Here is a 20,536-nt window from a genome sequence, read left to right on the forward strand (position 1 = left end):
TGTTTGTACCTGCCTCATGCAAGGCCTCATACCCGTTGTATGTAACAGGTTTGTTTGAATATTCCACGCTCCCACGTGGGATACGTCTCTTTCTGTAACACTCTTTTCTTCCAGCATAAATTCCCACTCTGAACCTACATTAACACCTGGCCTTGTTCCAATCCAGTGCAAGCACTGTCCCTGAGCTCATCTCCCAGTTCGCCCAGAACTTCCAGTGCTCCAGTCTCCCAAGTCTTTCTGATGATCCTGGCGTCTGCGAAACTTCAAGTGCCTTCCTTGTGAGCTACAATTCTGCCTCTTCTTGAGCTTCTTGCACCAAGTCTCATGTTGTATTCGGATTCCAGTTCAAGTGCCAGACTTGATTAAGTACTTTCCACTCAGGCTAGTGAGCGTTAATCCATAGTTAGCGAATGAGTATATTTCAATGGCTGATTCATATAAAGGCTGTTAGACCTGACAGCCTTACGGTGTGGTCACCCCTAACTTTTTGCCTGCCTCCCTCCATTTTTAGATACTGTTTTTGCTGGTTTTAAGACTCTGCGCACTTTACCACTGCTAACCAGTGCAAAAGTGCATATGCTCTCTCCCTTGAAACATGGTAACATTGGATCATACCCAATTGGATTATCTAATTTACTTATTAGTCCCTAGTAAAGTGCACTATATGTGCCCAGGGCCTGTAGATTAACTGCTACTAGCGGGCCTGCAGCACTGATTGTGCCACCCACGTAAGTAGCACCTTAACCATGTCTCAGGCCTGCCATTGCAAGGCCTGTGTGTGCAGTTTCACTGCCAATTCGACTTGGCATTTAAAAGTACTTGCCAAGCCTAAAACTCCCTTTTTCATACATATAAGTCACCCCTAAGGTATGCCCTAGGTAACCCATAGAGCGGGGTGCTGTGTAGGCAAAAGGCAGGCCATGTACCTGTGTAGTTTACATGTCCTGGTAGTGTAAAACGCCTAAATTCGTTTTTACGCTGCTTGGAGGCTTGCTCCTTTCCTAGGCTAACATTGGGGCTACCCTCCTATACTGTGTGGGTGGTAGATGCTGATCTGAAAGGAGTAGGAAGGTCATATTTAGTATGGCCAGAATGGTGATACAAAATCCTGCTGACTGGTGAAGTTGGATTTAATATTACTATTTTAGAAATGCCAATTTTAGAAAGTGAGCATTTCTCTGCACTTCAATCCTTCTGTGCCTTACAATCCACGTCTGGCTGGGTTTAGTTGACAGCTCCCTTGTGCATTCATACAGACACACCCCAAACACAGGATACTCAGCCTCACTTGCATACATCTGCATTTTTGAATGGGTCTTCCTGGGCTGGGAGGGTGGAGGGCCTGCTCTCACACAATGGACTGCCACCCCCCCTACTGGGACCTTGGCAGACAGGACTGAACTGAATGGGGACCTTGTGCACTTCTAAGCCACTCTTTGAAGTCTCCCCCACTTCAAAGGCACATTTGGGTATTTAAACAGGGCCTCTGCCCCTACTAACTCAGACATTTCCTGGAGAAGAGAACCTGAACCAGAACCTGCATCCTGCCAAGAAGACCTGCCTGGCTGCCCAAACGACTCACCTGTCTGCTTCCTGTGAAAGACTGCTGCCTTGAAGTTGCCCTGCCGCCTTGCTGCTCTCTGGCTGTGGTGAGAAGTGCTCTCCAAGGGCTTGGATAGAGCTTGCCTCCTGTTCCCTGAAGTCTCAGGCCCAAAAAGACTTCATCTCTACAAGAAGAACTCCTTGTGCAGTGAAAATCGACGCACAGCCTGCCAAAAACGACGCACAGCCTGCACCACGGTGAAAAATTCACCGCACACCGAACCGGAACGAGGCAGCCCAACGAGAAGATGGACGCAGCGCCAGCGTAGCGACCGGAAATTCGACGCACAGCCCACTGGATCGACGCACAGCCGAGCCGGAACGACGCACAGCCGAGCCGGAACGACGCAGCCCGACTTCCAGAGAGGAATCGACTCAGTGCGGTATGAATTTCCACGCCACGCCCACCGGATCGACGCATCCCCTGTGACTTCGTCCTGTCAGTGCAGTAAATCCACACATCGTCCCCGGGGAGTCTGAAAACCCTGCAACCCAAAGAGGATTCACAACTGAGTGCCGGAAATCGACACACAGCTGTCCCTGCATGAAAACTAAATGACGCATTGCTGTGTGCAGCCCAAGAAATCGACACACACCCCCTTGTTTTCCAAGCATCTCCTCCTCTGCGGGTCTTTGCAGAGATTTTGAATGCGAACCAGGTACTTTGTGCTTGAAAGAGACATTTATTGCTTATTAAAGACTAAAGACACTTCTTATCACTTTTACAGTGATATCTCAACATATACTTATTGCATTTTAATCGTTTTGACCTGCATCTTATCAGATAAATATTATATATTTTTCTAAACACTGTGTGGTATATTTTTGTGATGCTATACTGTGTTATTGCATGATTTATTGCACAAATACGTTACACATTGCCTTCAAAGTTAAGCCTGGCTGCTCAGTGCCAAGCTACCAGAGCGTGGCCACAGGGTAATTTTGATTGTGTATGACTTAGAGTGAGGGTCCTTGCTTGGACAGGGGGTAACCTGACTGCCAACCAAAGACCCCATTTCTAACAAAGGCTTGAGCACGTTTTCAGCTAAAAGTTTGCCACTGTATTAGTTGACACATATCTAGTATTGCAGGAGATTGCTTCTAGAGCTTTAAATTGTATTCAAGTTTGATTCTGTACCCTGTATGTCCTGGGGTGCCAGAAAATCACCAATTTATTCCTAAAGCAGTTTCTGCTCTTTCTCATGTGATGTTACGATGAAGTCTGTAAGTGTACTTGCAGTGTAAACAATTGAGGGATCATTTTGAGTTGGGAAACTATGGGTAACACTGTCTCTTGTTTGTTTTTAGTGTACACACCTGCATTAAGTATAACAAGGTCCAGGAAGTCCCAATCCTACTAGGCAGTGCACAAGACAGCAGAGCAGCCCAATCAGTGACACAAGGTCACCTTTTCTTGTTTTATCCCATTCCCCTTTCCCCTCTGGGGACAGTTTTTAAGAACCAAACAGTTGTTACTTGTTTCACTAAGCTGTCCCAGCTGGGATGGGAGGCCCACCATCACCCCTGCGGGTGGAACCAAGTGAGTGCGTAACACAGGTTAGGCAGGACCTAGAATAATGCATGTTTCCTAAACAAATGAAGGAGGGTCTGTAAGGGTCAGCTATATTAACACTCTGTCAGGAAATAATAAACAGACTTATGTCCTGTTCACAGAGGTGTCATTGATGCTGGATTCAGGTATCTTCAAAAGAAAAATCATAATAGAGGTGTTCCTTTTCATTAAGAGACAAAAACACACTCACTGGTGCCCTTATTGTGTTAAATCCCTGAACAATAAACTATTCTCTTACCATATCCATTGAAGAGAACACGAGCTACAGGGACTTCTCCTCTTCCACTGAAAGCGTCTCCTTGGTCAATCAGAGCTTGTTTCAGAACTTCGGGTCCACACAGTACTACTACTCGGTTCATTCCCAAGTAAACTGTGAACACTGGCCCATACTTGTCTCTGAGCTATGGATAAAACGCACAGGCGTTAAGTGAATACATGCACCAGGTTTGTCTCTTGCACACTGTAAGAAGTAATACTATGTACAATTTGCTCTGGCTTGGAGACAGTACTGTTTTTTATCACAGTTAGTCTTACATAGACATTTGCATTGTAAAATAAACATTGACAGAACAAAGGATACTTGGCTAGTTATTTGATTCTTCTCTCAAATAAAATATAAAGCTATCCTTTTTAAATAAATCTTCAACTTCCCGATTGTAAACGTTTTGCAACATAGCATGAATATAAACACTGCAAATTCTTTGCACTCATAAGGAAAGATAACTAAAGTTTAGAAAACAGATTTCAGTGATTTGCGGTTCAACAAAGAAACCATATCCAGGATGAACATTATTATTGACTATATTGATGTGAGATTTTAAATTATCTTTGAACACTCGTGTGTGACATTTCAGACCAAAAAGCCCTATGCATTGGCAATTGGGAAAACTCATTTTAAAATACACTACAAATATGTTGTGATCAGAATTCACAGCCATTTTACAGCCCTGCAATGTCTGCATTTTTAAAATTCTTTTCATTGAGTAAAGTTGTTGGCAATGCAGACTGCTGTTGAATGCACCAACAACAAGAACTGGATTCATGCGCCCCACGTGAAGAGGGCACCACCGTAAGTAGGACTGCCACCATCTGCCATGACAGCAACAATGCGATTTCAGCAATACCCACTACCCCTTCAGCAACACGACAGAAGCTTACAAGCTCAGGTCACAGAAAAGGAAGAACGATTAAAAGATTTGGAAGAAATTTTTGGGCAGACAGCAGGAAAAGAACAAGGAAAGTGGAGGAAGCACAGTCCAAACACTGCCAAAATCAGAAATAACCATCTACTCTTACAACAGGCAGGTCCGTACCTGTTACATAAATTACTGCTACAGGAATAAAGATATTTAATATAGAGGCAAATGACAAAAGGATACTGGGTGAGATATTAGATGCATTAGAGGTATACACAGACCTCAGCAAAGGCCTGAATGTCACCCGTTTGAATATCGATTAAATAATAGACACAGAGTCAAAGCTGCTAAAAGACCATCTTGGTGGTCTAACTAATGGTGTTGTATCTGTGTATAGTGCCCCTGGACCACTAGCTTTAATGTGCTAGTTAACCTCTGACAGCCTCTATGATGGTGAAGAAAATTTACTCTCTCGTGACCCCTCCAATCTAGTTATTGACTGTACAGGGCCTGCAGCTGTCCTGGTCCCCAAGAGACACTTGTATAAAACAATATGTGGTAAATGGTATGTTGTTACTGTGTTAATACTTTTGATTTGTTTATCAGCATTTTGTGTACTGTTTTTAACAGAAAAAAAAACATTGGGGGAAGACAAACTTGTGACTGGTACTGAGCAAGAGACAAAAGGGAGTAGTAATGATAGAAATGATGCATTAAGATATAGTAATAGTATTGACAATGAACATAATGTTGATCATGTCTAGTCCTTTGAACACAATGCTTTGTCAAAGTATTACACGAAACACAATGTTTTCAATGTGACTGATGGCTACATTTGTGGAAAGCTTCCTTCAGCCATTAGGCACAGCAGGCTTTCCTCAATGCATTGTTAATAGGACAGGACTCCTACACTGTAATGCGAAAGAGTAATTTCTGTCTTGGGTAATTTTATAGATTGTAACTGTAATTGTAATTGTATTTATATAGAGCTTACTACCCCTGACAAGGCGTTGAAGCGCTTTTCGGCGAGTAGCACGCTACTCCGGAACCCAAGAGAAATTAGTGATGGATTAGTACAGGGAAATACGGGTACAGTATTAGTTTTATTATGAGTTAGTTTGAACAGAGGATATGTGTGTTTGTTAATTGGATTGACTAGAGTAATGGAGGGATAGAGGGTGGAAGAATCCAGAAGTATTCATTGGAAGTTTATAGTAATACGATGAGGCTTGGGATGAGTAAAGGAGAGATGGAGGAGGGAAGAGTCTGTGGAAAGGTTTGGGAGATCATAGTACCCGGATGGGTTTTGGATGAGTTAAAGCTGGGATAAATGAGGGAGAATTTAGTAGGGTTTTCTGGGAGATCATGGTAGTAAACTGAGGTTTGGGGTGAGCTAGATGTTATTTAATTTAATTATTTATAATTTGAATTTTATTTATAGATTTAATTTAAATTTAAATTTATAGAGTAAAATAAATAGATATATAAATACATAGTAAGGGAATATATATGTGTAAGGAATATAATAATGGGTATAATAATATGAGAAGAAAAGTAGTATTGTATAAACACAGACTTAAGGTTTGTAATATTTGAAGTTAATTAATAAGTGTACTTTTCTAACATTCATTTATCTTTCCTCAATTTTTGAATAGCTAAATGCTTGCTATTAAATAGATAAGCTAACATTTGATCACTGGGATATAAAAACGAAAGCAGGGATTCATAAGTATCTAATATAACAACATTTCTAGGAGCTATGCAATGACCTATGAACATGTTAAGCATAGAATAATATACATATATATATATATATATATATATATATATATATATATAATAGCACACACACATGTAGGCACACATACACACACATATATATATTTAACGTGAGTAAATATACATTTGTTAAACAGGCATAAAGAGTAGGTGTATAATTTATTATTATGAAATAGTAACAATACATATTTCTTAAAGAACTATAGATATCTAGAATATACACATAATCAGATTATAAATATTAATCAACACAAGCATATGCAGTCCATTACGGTTTGAATATGGTGGTTATGAAGGAAACGTCAACTCTTGAGTAGTCTTCTGAAGGCAAGATATTTATCCGTGGATCTTATATATGGGGGCAGTGAATTCCATAGTTTGGCTGTTTGAACGGGAAGGATGTACCATCTATTGTCTTTTTCTTGTATGGTGGTGTTTTAAGGTGGGTTGCCAATCTTGAGCGGTTTCCTTGTTGAATGTGTCCGGTTACTTTGATTCTGATGAAAAGCGGTCCTGTTCCATGTATAGCTTTGCGGGTGATACAAGATTGACAGGTATGGTCGCCATCCAAAACTTTTTGGACACACGAGATGCACAAAGAGGTTATCATCAGAATATTTTGAACAAAGCCAACAATAAAATCAGTCATTTACTGCATCCAAAAGGAAGAAACTACACAGACAACTATCCCTAATCACTCCTTTCAATGCATGAAGTCCACAGACATTGGCCCTTTCTACTAGCTAATAACTGCCTCAAAAGGGGTCTCACCATAAATCCCAGCATTACCTACAGTAGAGGCCGTACATTACGCGACTCTTTATGTCACAGTTTTTTACCACCAGACACCACTGACACTTGGCTACCCAAACCACCTTTTGGATCATACAAGTCCGGTCACTGTAACATTTGGTGTTACATCAAAGACAAGTTGGTTAGCTTCCAATACAACACCAAGACCTCATACAAAATCCACAAGTTTATCAACTGCAATACCAGATTTGTTGTATATTGTTTAGTATGCGACCTTTGTAGAGCGACCTTTGACCCTGTCACCAGGCAGGTCGCTCCCCCCATTTGCCACGCAGCCCCCTGTGGGTTGAACCTCCGTTGCCGCTTTTGCCGCCTGACTACTCGCTCACTTTTTTATTCTGTACCCCTGCGCTTGGCTTCTGTGCCACTTTGTTTTTTAATTCTGTGCCCCTGTGTTTTGCTTTCTGTACCCCTGTGCTCTGTTGTCCCTCTCCCGCCGTCTTTCCCCGCCGTTTTTTCCCCGGGTTTTTCCCTCGCCGCTGAGCCCCTGCTGCCCGCCCCCTTCACTCCCATTGGCCGCCCCGCTCCCACCTCCCAACTGCTCCTCCCTCCCTCTGCCCTCATATGGAGGCCGCGCAGTGGGCGTGCCGCTGGCGCGCCGAAGGCGCGCCTAATGCAAGCCCGTCTGTGCCCGTCCGCGCCTGGACCGCACCCAGCACCAGAACCCCTGGAACCCGCACCCCACGCAACGCCAGACTGCACTAAGACGCAGGCACCCTCCACGCACTCAACACCAGACGAGACCACCCCTGCTACCGTGCCACCCCGAAACGCACCGAGGGGCCTTTCACCTGCCTGAACTGCAGATTCACCAGCATCCAACCCTCCACACCACCAGCCAGAGAACCCAACCACCTCCGCTGCATCCTCCTCAACACCCGCTCCGCTCGCAAGCACGCCATCGAACTTCGGCACCTCCTAGACTCCACCGCCCCGACGTCGCCTTCCTGACGGAGACCTGGCTGAACGCCACCTCAGCACCAGACATCGCCATAGCCATCCCACAGGGCTACAAGATCTCCCGCAGAGACCGCACCAACGGAGTGGGAGGAGGAATCGCCATCATCCACAAAGACTCCATCAAAATCTCAACGAACACCGATGACACCCTCACCACTGCCGAGCACATGCACTTCCAGATCCACACCGACCCCAACACCACCCTCAAAGGAACTCTCATCTACAGACCTCCCGGACCCCACCCACAGTTCAGTGACACCATCGCCGACCTCATCAGCACCCACGCCCTCGCTTCCACGGACTACATCCTCCTCCGGGTCCTGAACTTCCACCTCGAGAACAACAACGACGCCAACTCCACCGCCCTGATCGAAAACCTCGGACTCAAACAGCTCGTAACGACACCTACTCACGCCGCTGGACACACGCTCGACCCCATCTTCTCCGCAAGCCCCCACGTCTCCTTCAACCACACCACCAAACCACACTGGACCGACCACAGATGCGTCCACTTCACCTTCAGAAAACCCACCACACACCACCGCACCCAACAACTACCAAGCCGCTGCTGGGGCAAGGTCACCGAGGACCAACTGACTACCGCCCTCGCCCTGAGACCACCCACCGACCCCACCGACCCAGACACCGCCGCAACCAACCTCACACAGTGGATCAACGACTGCGCCAACACCCTCACCCCTCTCAAGACCTCTACAACCAACCACACCAACAAGAAAGCCGCCTGGTTCACCGAGGACCTCCGGATCTCCAAGCACACCTGTCGGAAGCTGGAGAAGAAATGGCTCCATGACCGAACACCAGACAACCACACAGCCCTCAAGAGCGCCACCCGCAGACACCACCAACTCATCAGGACCGCCAAGAAGAACGCCTTCAAGGACCGCCTGGACAACAACACACACAACACAAAAGAGCTCTTCAGCATCGTGAAAGAACTCTCCAACCCCAGCTCCAACACCATCGACATCCCGCCATCTCAAGACCTGTGCGACTCCCTGGCCACCTTCTTCCACGGCAAGATCACCGACATCCACGACAGCTTCAACTCTGACCCCCCCGCACCCACCACCGAGTCCACCACCCCTGCGACTACCACTCGCACCAGTCGCCTGACCGTCTGGTCCAGCGTCAGCGACGAAGACACCATCAAAACCATGAACTCCATCCACTCCGGATCCCCATCAGACCCCTGCCCTCACCACGTCTTCAACAAAGCCAGCGCTACCATCACGCCCCACCTCCGGAAAACAATCAACTGTTCCTTCGAGACAGCAACCTTCCTAGAAAGCTGGAAGCACGCCGAGATCAACGCCCTTCTGAAGAAGCCCAAGGCGGACCCCAAGGACCTCAAGAACTTCCAGCCCATCTCCCTGCTCCCTTTCCCGGCAAAAGTGACCGAGAAGATTGTCAACAAACAGCTGACCCGCTACCTCGAAGTTAACAACATCCTGGACCGTTCCCAATCCGGTTTTCGCAGTAACCACAGCACCGAGACCGCCCTCATCGCCGCCACTGACGACATCCGGACCCTGATGGACAAAGGAGAAACAGCCGCCCTCATCCTCCTGGACCTATCAGCAGCCTTTGACACGGCCTACCACCGCACCCTATCAGCACGCCTCCATGACGCCAGTATCCAAGAGAAGGCCCTGACCTGGACCGCATCCTTCCTCTCCGGCAGAACCCAGAGCATCCGCCTCCCACCCTTCTGCTCCAAAACCACTGAGATCATCTGCGGCGTCCCACAGGGATCCTCCCTCAGCCCGACACTGTTTAATATCTACATGGCCCCGCTCGCCCACGTCGCACGACAACACAACCTCAACATCATCTCCTACGCCGACGCCACCCAGCTGATCATATCCCTCACCAAAGATCCCCACACCGCCAAAGCTAACCTCCACCGAGGAATGAAGGCCGTAGCCGACTGGATGAAGGACAGCAGACTGAAGCTGAACTCAGACAAGACGGAGGTCCTCCTGCTCGGACCCACCCCATCAGCCTGGGACGACTCTTGGTGGCCCACGTCACTAGGCACAGCCCCGGAACCCATGGACCACGCACGCAACCTGGGGGTCATCCTCGACTCCACTCTCTCCATGACCAGGCAAGTCAACGCCGTCTCCGCGTCCTGCTTCAACACCCTCTGTATGCTCCACAGGATCTTCAAATGGATCCCCCTCGACATGAGAAAAACCGTTACCCAGGCCCTCATCACCAACAGACTCGACTACGGGAACGCCCTCTACTCAGGAACTGCAAACAAGCTCCTGAGACGACTCCAACGCATCCAGAACGCCTCGGCCCGACTCATCCTCGATGTCCCCCGCCGCAGCCACATCACACTCCACCTGAGAGGCCTGCACTGGCTCCCCGTCAACAAAAGGATCACCTTCAAGCTCCTGATCCACGCACACAAAGCACTGCACAACACCGGACCCACCTACCTCAACAACCGACTCAGCTTCCACATCCCCACCCGAAGCCTCCGCTCAGCCAACCTCGCCCTCGCCACAGTCCCCCGCATCCGAAAAACCACCACCGCCGGCGGCAGATCCTTCTCCTACCTCGCCGCCAAGACCTGGAACACTCTCCCCACCATCCTACAACAGACCCAGGACCTGCTGGCCTTCAGAAGACTCCTCAAGACCTGGCTCTTCGACCAGTAGCACCCCCCCCCCCCCCAGCGCCTTGAGACCCTCGCGGGTATGTAGCGCGCTTTACAAATGCAGTGATTGATTGATTGATTGTATGCATTTGCAGTCGCATTTATATTGGCAGCACCATCAGATCGCTAAAAGAAAGAATCCAGGACCATATTAGAGCCATTCGCACTAACAGTAATTACCCTTTTGCTGTACACTACAACACTAGCCATGGCCAACGGGAAATTTTAGGGATCACTGCACACAGGGTAGATGTAGCTAGTTCCTTGCCTGGGGGGGGGGGGGGGGGGGGGGGGGTCAACAGAACTCTGGCTCTTAGACGTCTGGAGAGCGATTGGATAATCAAACTCAGGGCAGTGGAGGAGGGGCTCAATATTGAAAAGGACCTACATGTTTTTTGCAATCATAACATTCATCACTGACTTTGATTTAAGGTACATGTGTCTATGATAGCCAAATCCTAAATTTCCGTCAGGCATCTTCTCTCTCAATATCTTGTGACCATTTTTACAGCCTTCGGTCCATTAGTTTGCCCACATGGATTTACTGGCCCATTTTTTTCCCCTTCTCTGACAAGATATACACGGTCTAATTATTTCCCATTCAGCCTCAATATGTTAAGCGTTCTATTTATACCTGTATTAACTGTATTAACCCCTTCGCTGCCAGGCCTTTTCCCCCTCCTGTGCCAGGCCTTTTTTTGGCTATTTGGGGCAGTTCGCGCTTAGGCCCTCATAACTTTTTGTCCACATAAGCTAGCCAAGCCAAATTTGCGTCCTTTTTTACCAACATCCTAGGGATTCAAGAGGTACCCAGACCTTGTGGGTTCCCCTAAGGAGGCCAAGAAATTAGCCAAAATACAGTGAAAATTTAGTTTTTTTCAAAAAAATGGGAAAAAGGGGCTGCAGAAGAAGGCTTGTGGTTTTTTCCCTGACAATGGCATCACCAAAGGGTTTGCGGTGCTAAAATCACCAGCTTCCCAGCTTTCAGGAACAGGCAGACTTGAATCAGAAAACCCAATTTTTCAACACAATTTTGGCATTTTACTGGGACATACCCTATTTTTATGATTTTTTGTGCTTTCAGCCTCCTTCTATTCAGTGACAGAAATGGGCGTGAAACCAATGCTGGATCCCAGAAACCTAAACATTTCTGAAAAGTAGACAAAATTCTGAATTCAGCAAGGGGTAATTTGTGTAGATCCTACAAGGGTTTCCTACAGAAAATAACAACTGAAATGAAGAAATATTGAAATTGAGGTGAAAAAAACAGCAATTTTTCTCTACGTTTTACTCTAACTTTTTCCTGCAATGTCAGATTTTTGAAAGCAATATACCATTACGTCTGCTGGACTCTTCTGGTTGCGAGGATATATAGGGCTTGTAGGTTCATCAAGAACCCTAGGTACCCAGAGCCAATAAATGAGCTGCACCCTGCAGTGGGTTTTCATTCTATACTGGGTATACAGCAATTCATTTGCTGAAATATAAAGAGTGAAAAATAGCTATCAAGAAAACCTTTGTATTGCCAAAATGGGCACAAGATAAGGTGTTGAGAAGCAGTGGCTTTTTGCACATCTCTGAATTCCGGGGTGCCCATACTAGCATGTGAATTACAGGGCATTTCTCAAATAGACGTCTTTTTTACACACTCTGTTATATTTGGAAGGAAAAAATGTAGAGAAAGACAAGGGGCAATAACACTTGTTTTGCTATTCTATGTTCCCCCAAGTCTCCCGATAAAAATGGTACCTCACTTGTGTGGGTAGGCCTAGCGCCTGCGACAGCAAATGCCCCAAAACACAACGTGGACACATCACATTTTTTGACAGAAAACAGAGGTGTTTTTTGCAAAGTGCCTACCTGTAGATTTTGGCCTCTAGCCCAGCCGGCACCTAGGGAAACCTACCAAACCTGTGCATTTTTTAAAACTAGAGACCATGGGGAATCCAAGATGGGGTGACTTGTGGGGCTCTGACCAAGTTCTGTTACCCAGAATCCTTTGCAAACCTCAAAATTTGGCTAAAAAAACCACATTTTCTTCACATTTCGGTGACAGAAAGTTCTGGAATCTGAGAGGAGCCACAAATTTCCTTCCACCCAGCGTTCCCCCAAGTCTCCCGATAAAAATTATACCTCACTTGTGTGGGTAGGCCTAGCGCCCACGAAAGGAAATGGCTCAAAACACAACGTGGACACATCCCATTTTTTGACAGAAAACAGAGGTGTTTTTTACAAAGTGCCTAACTGTGGATTTTGGCCTCTAGTTCAGCCGGCCCCAGGGGGGGCAGAAATGGCCTAAAATAAATATGCCCCCCCAACCTCCCCGGGGAGTGACCCTTGCCTACGGGGTCGCTCCCCTAGCGTAACATTGGCGCAAAAAATAAAATCCCCGGTACCTAGTGGTTTCTGCCTAAAATCGGCCGATCTGCCCCCAAGGGGGGCAGAAATGGTCTAAATACAATTTGCCCCCCAGGGGAGCGACCCTTGCCTAATGGGTCGCTCCCCATCTCTAAAAAACAAAAACAAAAAAAACAAAAATTTTTTTAGCCCTGGCTCCTAGAGGTTTCTGTCCCCCCTGGGGGCAGATCGGCCTAATAACAATAGGCCGGTCTGGCCCCAGGGGGGGCAGAAATGGCCTAAAATACGAGATCACCTCGTCCAAGACCCCGTAGGGGTTAACACATGTTTTGAATTAATTTTTATAAAAAAAACCTTTGTCCTCAATGCTTAAAGTTTTTTTCATGTGTCATTGTATCTGTAATTATACTTTCAACTCGAACATTTCACGTGTACTCTTTAACGCAAAATGGCGCCCATTTTCTCCCCTTATCTTCTCATGCCCCTCTACCCAATCTCTATTGCTGCTGCCTATGATGCTCAATTTAGTTTCTCATTCAGTCTCATATGTTAAGCAGTCTACTTATGCCTGTATCAATTGCATTAATATATGTTTTAGAAACAAATCTTCACACTAATAAAAAAAAACGGTGCCCTCATTGTTTAAAGCTTATTCGACCCTTCATTGTATCTGTATTCATACTATCAACTGGAACAACTTGCCTTTGCTCCTGAACATTATAAGTCCATTACAAATGGCGCCCACTTTCCTCTACTATCTTCTCACGCTCCTCACTTAGTCCTATTTCTATTGCTGTTGCCTTTGCAAGTTTAAAATCGCCTCGCTTAACATCGCGTATCAGATACGATGTGAACCAGACGCTGCAGAGCACGGTCAACTAAACAATAAGGTGAGCACGTTCCGCTTTCTTTCCTTATCTTTGAACAACTCCATGGGGTCCTTGCCTTATCCGTTCTGGACATACATGGCAGCTTGTTTAGCATTTCTACACCGCTGTGACTTTACTGTTTTTGCTCGTGACACGGACAGCACATAATACCATTTAAATTTGAATAGATATTTTTTTTCAATAACAGTTTCCCATAAACGGAGCAATTGACTCTCTGTTCATTTCCCTCTACCATAGCATTTCTAGTCTTTCAATTTCCTAAATTTCTAGGCTTACCATGGTCATTTTTCTAAGATATATACCTTGAAATTATCATTGATATCATTGGTTTCTGCTTACGGATTCTGTCTGCCCCAGATGGCTTAAATACCGATCCACACATCAACTGCGAAAACGCATTTTGTCCTGTACTAATGGACGTTTTTTTCTGATGTCCTAATCTACATTAGGTATGCTTTTCTTGTTATTTTCGGATTACCTTGCACTGTAACACTTTCTCACTTTCAAAATGATGGTTTGATATATAAGGGCTTTATCTTAAGCACTCTCAATACGTTTAGCCTATCTTATTTAACTTTGCACAATTCTTTCTTTTTACTAATAGGTCTACACCCTACAGCAGATTCTGTTGTTCACGGTTCATTTTCTAAAGACACTATCAATCCTCAGTTCCGGATGGTTTGATCACTTACAGTGGTTTGTTCATGCTCTTACCCCTATCATCTACTTAATGACCCCTATATATCATCAGAATAGTTTTTCTTCTTATCGTTTTTTCTTTGCTTATTTAATCTACAGCCTTGATAAAGTCAATGTGACGAAACACGTGTTGGCTGTAAGCTGTATACTGGACCTATTCCTTCTTGATAAGAATAAAACTTTGTCATCACCAACTACGTGGCTTTGGACTTTCAGTTGTTTTTCCACTTGGATGAACTATGCCGGATTACTATTGGTGTGCCCTAGTCTATATTGACAAAGAAGCTTGAAGGTGGATCTTCTGGCAATGGGTAATCAGTGCAGTGCTCTAAAGGCAGTAGAGATGTGGGTTTGTGGCTTTACATGTAATAGTAGCCTGGTAGCTGAGTTCTGAATACCTTGTAGTTTTTTAATAATAAATAGAGATGATCCATGGTAGAGGCCACTGGCATATTCTAGTTTGGATAGTACATGAGAGATAGTAGCCTGCAACTTGTGTGGAAATCCGAGGTGGGGGAAGAGGAGTCGCAGAGTCTTCAAGGGGATGAAGCTTGATCGTGATATGTCTACTTGGGCATTCATTGCTAACTTGGAGTCCATGGTAAATCCAAGGTTTTTAACTTCCTTGGATACTTGAGGAGGTGGTCCAAAATCATCAGGCCAGGCGTAGAGTAGATCTAAATTTTTCCAGTCACTACATGCGAGTATTTCCGTTTTGGAAGCATTCAGTTTGAGATGGCTCCAAGTCATCCACTGATGAATGGCTTTAAGGCAACTGAAGATTTGTGAGTTTTCAATGTCTTTGGGGCATTCCAATTTAAGTCGTTTTTGTGTGTCATCTTCATATTGCAGCATGTGAGTTGAAAATCATTGATCAATTCTGGTAATGACATCATGTAGATGTTGAAAAGCGTAGGTGAGATGATTGATCTCTGGGGGACCCCTGCTTTTGGGAGGTAAGATTTGGACAAGAAGGGGGGAGAATAGATAATATTAGTTTTGTTTTGAAGGTAGGATATAATCCAGTTGAGAACAATCCCTTCAATGCCGGCTTTGTGGAGTCTTTGAAGTAGGGTACCATGAACAACAGTATCAAAGGCAGCTGAGAGGTCTAAGAGAAGTAGTGCAGCAACTCCATTATGGTCAACTGTGTTTTTAAGATCATCACAGATTGCTATGAGTGCCGATTCAGTGCCTCTTCCTGGGCGGATTCCAGTTTGGTAGTCTCAAAGTATGGGATTGTCTTCAATTAATTGAGACATCTGGGCGAATGCTGCTCTTTCTATCAGTTTGCCGAGGAACAGTCCATTTGTGATTGGTCTGTAGTTGTTGGGGTCTTGTGGGTCTAGGTTTGTTTTCTTTAATAACAGACGTATGTATGCCTTTTTCAGGTCTTCAGGCAAAAATTCCTGTAGTTAAAGAGTTATTGATGATTCTTCTTACAGGTGTAGCAGCAGTAGTAGATAAAAGGATGTTCTTGAAGATGTGTGGTGGACAAGGGTCAGAAGGGCAACCAGAAGGCCTGCTTCCTTTGACAAATTCCATAAATTCACCTTGTGATATTTGTTTGAAGAAGTGCAGAGGCTGGGTTAGTTTATTATTGGAGGGCATTTTAGGAAAGGGGTGGTGCTGATGGTTTTCTTTTGTTTTAAATAGGAGTCTAATGTGTCTGCCTTGATTGTGTAATTAATTGCCAGTTTGTTTGTGAAATATTGAGTAGTGGCCTGACTTCCTTCCATGCATTTAGGTATTCGAAATTCATTGAGATAACCCTACAATATTCCCTCTGACCAATGTTTTACACATACTTCACAACAAAATACCTAGGAAGTCCACCATGCCCAGCACAGCTAACCTAAGACATATTTCTGTTTTATAAGGAGTACATTAGATTTACAACAATATAGAAGAACGAGATCACAAGATCTGCCTTGTCCAATGTACACACACTCAAAGGAAGGGCCATTGTGTTTGGTCTGGAATGGCACTTATAAAATGGGTTATATTAAGTAGCAATATTATTTACCTACAGCAGGGACACTGCAATGGGTTGGTAGTGGGATTGTATATGTATGCGGGGGTCTGGCCTATTATTGGCTCCCACCAGAATGGGGTGGGGGTTATTTGCCCTATTTGGTACCACAGGTCTCCCTTTGGAATAAGAAGTATGTTCAAAACAAACACAAAGAGTGACATCATCATATGCGTGTTAGAAGAGAGGTGGAGACAGTACAGGAACCAGGAGGTATGCCAGGACAAGTGGCTGGGTGTACATATAGTAAAGGTTTTGATGCCTTTCTGGGGTCCAATAATAAACTCAAGGGAGATTAGGAAACTGGGTAGAGTCCTGGAAGCAGTGGTTAATGACCTCACTGCTCTGATAGCAAACATGTCCATAGAGATGCAAGCTATTAGATTAGTATCTCTTCAAAATAGGATGGTTCTAGACATCCAGCTGGGAGAAAAGGGCAGCGTGTGCAAGACTGTGGCATCATAGTGCTGCATGTACATAACAGATACTCATCCTACCATAATGAATGCATTGCAACATCTGCATTCCTTGGGAAACTTAGTGCATCATGATGAGGGAATAATAACAGACTGGACTTTTGGCATATGTGGATGATTTAGGTCATGGGACTTGCCAATACTTAAGTGGATAGTAATTATAGTTGCAGAACTGTTACTAATATGCTGACGTACATTGCTTACCTGCCCTGATAAGTGCTTGCCGTTCTTCTATTACAGTTGCTTTCAAGCCAGTAAAAATTGTTATGACCAATGCTATGATAATGTAGGATATTGTGAAAGAGGGGCTATATAGAACAGACGTTGATTAAACAATAACAGTAATGTTTGAATGAAGGTTCAAATGGCAGTTTGTAAAAGACAAAAGAAGAAACATACGTAAGTGAACCATTGTTCAACCATTTGTGAAAGTCCCTCCGTTTCACATACTATCAAGCTGCTATTGCAGAAGTGCTTGCTGTGACTAAAAACTATTAGTTTCCACTTTTTGTACTTGCAAATGTAATGACACAGGTGCAAGATGTACCAGAATGTGGCCCCGGGGGTGGCTGGGCCGTTTGCACAAAGGAATGGTGTTTGCTTCAATTGAGGGCCTTGAAACTGTGATAAATAACTAATTACAAGTTATAGAGTTTGTGCCAAAATGCTCACCCGTTGAGATCACGGTTTTGCTTCTTTTAAGTTTTAATTATGTAGCTGCCTGCACTATATTACTGCAAAAAGAACAGTTGATGGACGGAATGTAGACCAAATCAAACATTCACCCCCAGGCACAGATCTAAAGCACGGTGTGGTAGTCAGTCATAAACAGACATCATATTTTCCATTAAAATGACAACTAAATTTGCACAGGCATACGGTTTTAGTGATACAAATATATAGCGCACACAAGATAATGTGTGGAAATATGGTTTCAGCAATTATAATTCATTTGTGCACCACCAAGTAAAGTGCCTAGATTTGATTTAGTGCAATTAAAATCTTTCTTTGCATCTGTTACACTTCAGGATTGGAAAAAACGCGTTCAATTCGTGCTTTACTAAATGTTATTTTATAATATTTGTACTGTTCATAAATAGGTATTTAAATGGTGCTGAGTCAGAAGAAAACACATCATACAGCCTTTCCTTCCACACCAGCAAGAATGTTACATAGTTCACTTTACGAAATTCTCGATCTGCCATAAGTGAAAGAAAAGTAAACACCAGTCTCCATGTTAAAATAAGCAGTAATTTGTCTGAAAACTAGACTGACATTTGACCACTGTCTGAACGCACAGCAAATGTGACAGGAAAGAAACAAAATTTAAAGTCTTCTTTAATGCTATATCAGCTTCAGAACTCAAGTAGGATTATCTAGGTGTCCTCTCAGGGCTCAAAAGCCTCCTGTAGATGGGCCCCCTTACACCACTGGGCACCAACTGCACCACTGGTAGCTACACCCCTGCTTAGCAGTGAAAGTTAAGAAGCTACAAACTCTCCACGCCTCAGTAAATGAGAAGAAGCTGGAATATTAAACCCCATAAAATATTTGTTAAAACGCTATGGCCCACCATTAGGAGTTTGGCGGTCTTTTCGGAAGACCGCCGTGGTGGAGGCCGACAAAAGACCGCCAGTATTGGCAGTATCCCAGCCACCATATTACGAGCCACATACTGAAGACAGCCCAAAAACAGCCATAAATCCAAGACCGCCGGGCCGACCGAAGGTGGCAGAGAGGCAGTCCCACCACCAGCACCACCACGCTGACAACATTCCGCCCTCCATATTATGACACACAAATCAGCACAGCGGTCATTGCACGGCAGAAAACCATTGGTAGTGTGAACCGCCGCGGTCACAAACACACCACACCACATTGGACAGTAAGAATACCCCACACCTGAGATACATACACATGAGACACACTCACACACATCACTATAAAACACACCCCCACACAACCCAGAATCCTTTGCAACTACCACCACAGACAGACACAGCGAGGACCCACAAGCCGATTAATTAGCACTGATACACCAAAGGCAAATTTACACTTCACACTCAGCACACACAATATAACTGCACCACGAACACAATACACACATCAAAACTGCACACAAACACCGCAATGCACCAACACACAAACCTAAGCATCCCACACACTGCATCAAGTGCCAAACACTCCACCCTTGCACACAACGCCCCCTCCCCCCAAACACATCACTACCACCATGTCTCCTCAAAAGCACCCATGATTCACACACAAAGAGTTGAGGGCCATGGTCGATTAAATTGTCAGGGCAGAGCCACAACTGTTGGGAACACAGGTCCAGCAAACATCCATAGCCAGGAAAATGTAGTTATGGCGGAGAATCATCGACAGGGGGCAACCATCCACGCACAAGGGAGAACATCAGGAAGAGGTGGAACGACCTATAGTGGAAGGTACTGTAGCCGGTTGTCGTTTGACCCGGCTCAAGACGCTTCGGATTGGCGCTGTTCAAGCAGCGCCCAGGACGACAAAAACGGCGTGCACCTTTGCCCTGACAACGACGTGGCCACGTCCTTCCCCGTGAACCCGGATATCAGGGTTCATGCTGAAACAAAAAGGAGAAGACGGACTAGAGAGGTTCGCCGAGCAGAAGGACGCGGAGGAGCCTGGAGGTACCGAGAGTGGCGGACCAGAAGACGACAGAGGAACCGGGAACCCCGAGGGACAGTCGATCCAGAACCGAAGGAAAGGACCGGAGAGACGCACAAAGGCCTCCACGTCCTAGGAGGGGCGTGGCTGACCAAGGTACGGTCCTTTTTAAAGGACACCATTAAAATAAGACGGGAGAATCAAGGCAGGAGGGAAGAGGGTAGGAGAAGGGAGCAGGTGGGGAAGGAGCAGGGAAGTGACAGGAAGAGACCAGGAAGGGGAGTTTAAAAACAACCTTACTGGTCTTGGTGAAACCACCCTAAAGAGCCCTTAACTTAAAGTATTTCCACACGGCGAGGCACAAAGAGGTGACTGTATACACCTTTCTTCTCATCATTCTGCACACCCACACCAGGGGTCTCTCTCTCTCTCTCTCTCCTCTTGTCTAACCTGTTGAGACCTATCTAATAACGTAACTCTGACTTACCTTCCATTTCGTTCCTTTTCCGGTGCGCCTGGGAGTGTGACAGGACATCTTCGCCGGTCAAGAGGGAAGCTGGGAAGAAAAGAAAGGGACAAAAAGGACACAACACGTTCACTGTCGACAACATCCGAGACTATAACAAATTATAAATAAATTACCACTTTCGCTCACTCCAGTCTTAGAGTCCTTATTATCACCTGGCCCACTGCTACAGGTACGTTCCACAACATCACAACACCAGATTGCCATCAACAAGACTGGCGGTGGGCCCTCACCTCCTCCCCCAAAGTTCACATTGTGGGAGGAGAAGGTCTTGGCCATTCTGCATCCGGAGGGCCTGACTGGAATAACCGGGGGACTGGACTCTGTTAAGTCACTAACACTCCCCTGGCACCAATGAAT

The 20,536-nt window shown here is 45.3% G+C and overlaps 1 protein-coding gene across 5 annotated transcripts in view; it reads right to left on the reverse strand.

The window, feature by feature from the left end:
- Positions 1–20,536, reverse strand: part of LOC138259695 (cytochrome P450 2G1-like) — a 394,952-nt gene that overhangs the window by 315,298 nt on the left and 59,118 nt on the right. For 4 of the 5 annotated variants that reach the window (XM_069207584.1, XM_069207588.1, XM_069207585.1 and 1 more), the window contains exon 2: positions 3,414–3,576. In XM_069207584.1, the coding sequence (XP_069063685.1) occupies positions 3,414–3,576 (163 nt within the window). Of the gene's footprint in view, positions 1–3,413; positions 3,577–20,137; positions 20,206–20,536 lie in introns of those variants that run through there. The other variant, XM_069207586.1, reaches the window with a different exon arrangement.

The sequence above is a fragment of the Pleurodeles waltl genome, chromosome 9, assembly GCF_031143425.1.
Source record: "Pleurodeles waltl isolate 20211129_DDA chromosome 9, aPleWal1.hap1.20221129, whole genome shotgun sequence".
Classification (NCBI taxonomy): domain Eukaryota; kingdom Metazoa; phylum Chordata; class Amphibia; order Caudata; family Salamandridae; genus Pleurodeles; species Pleurodeles waltl.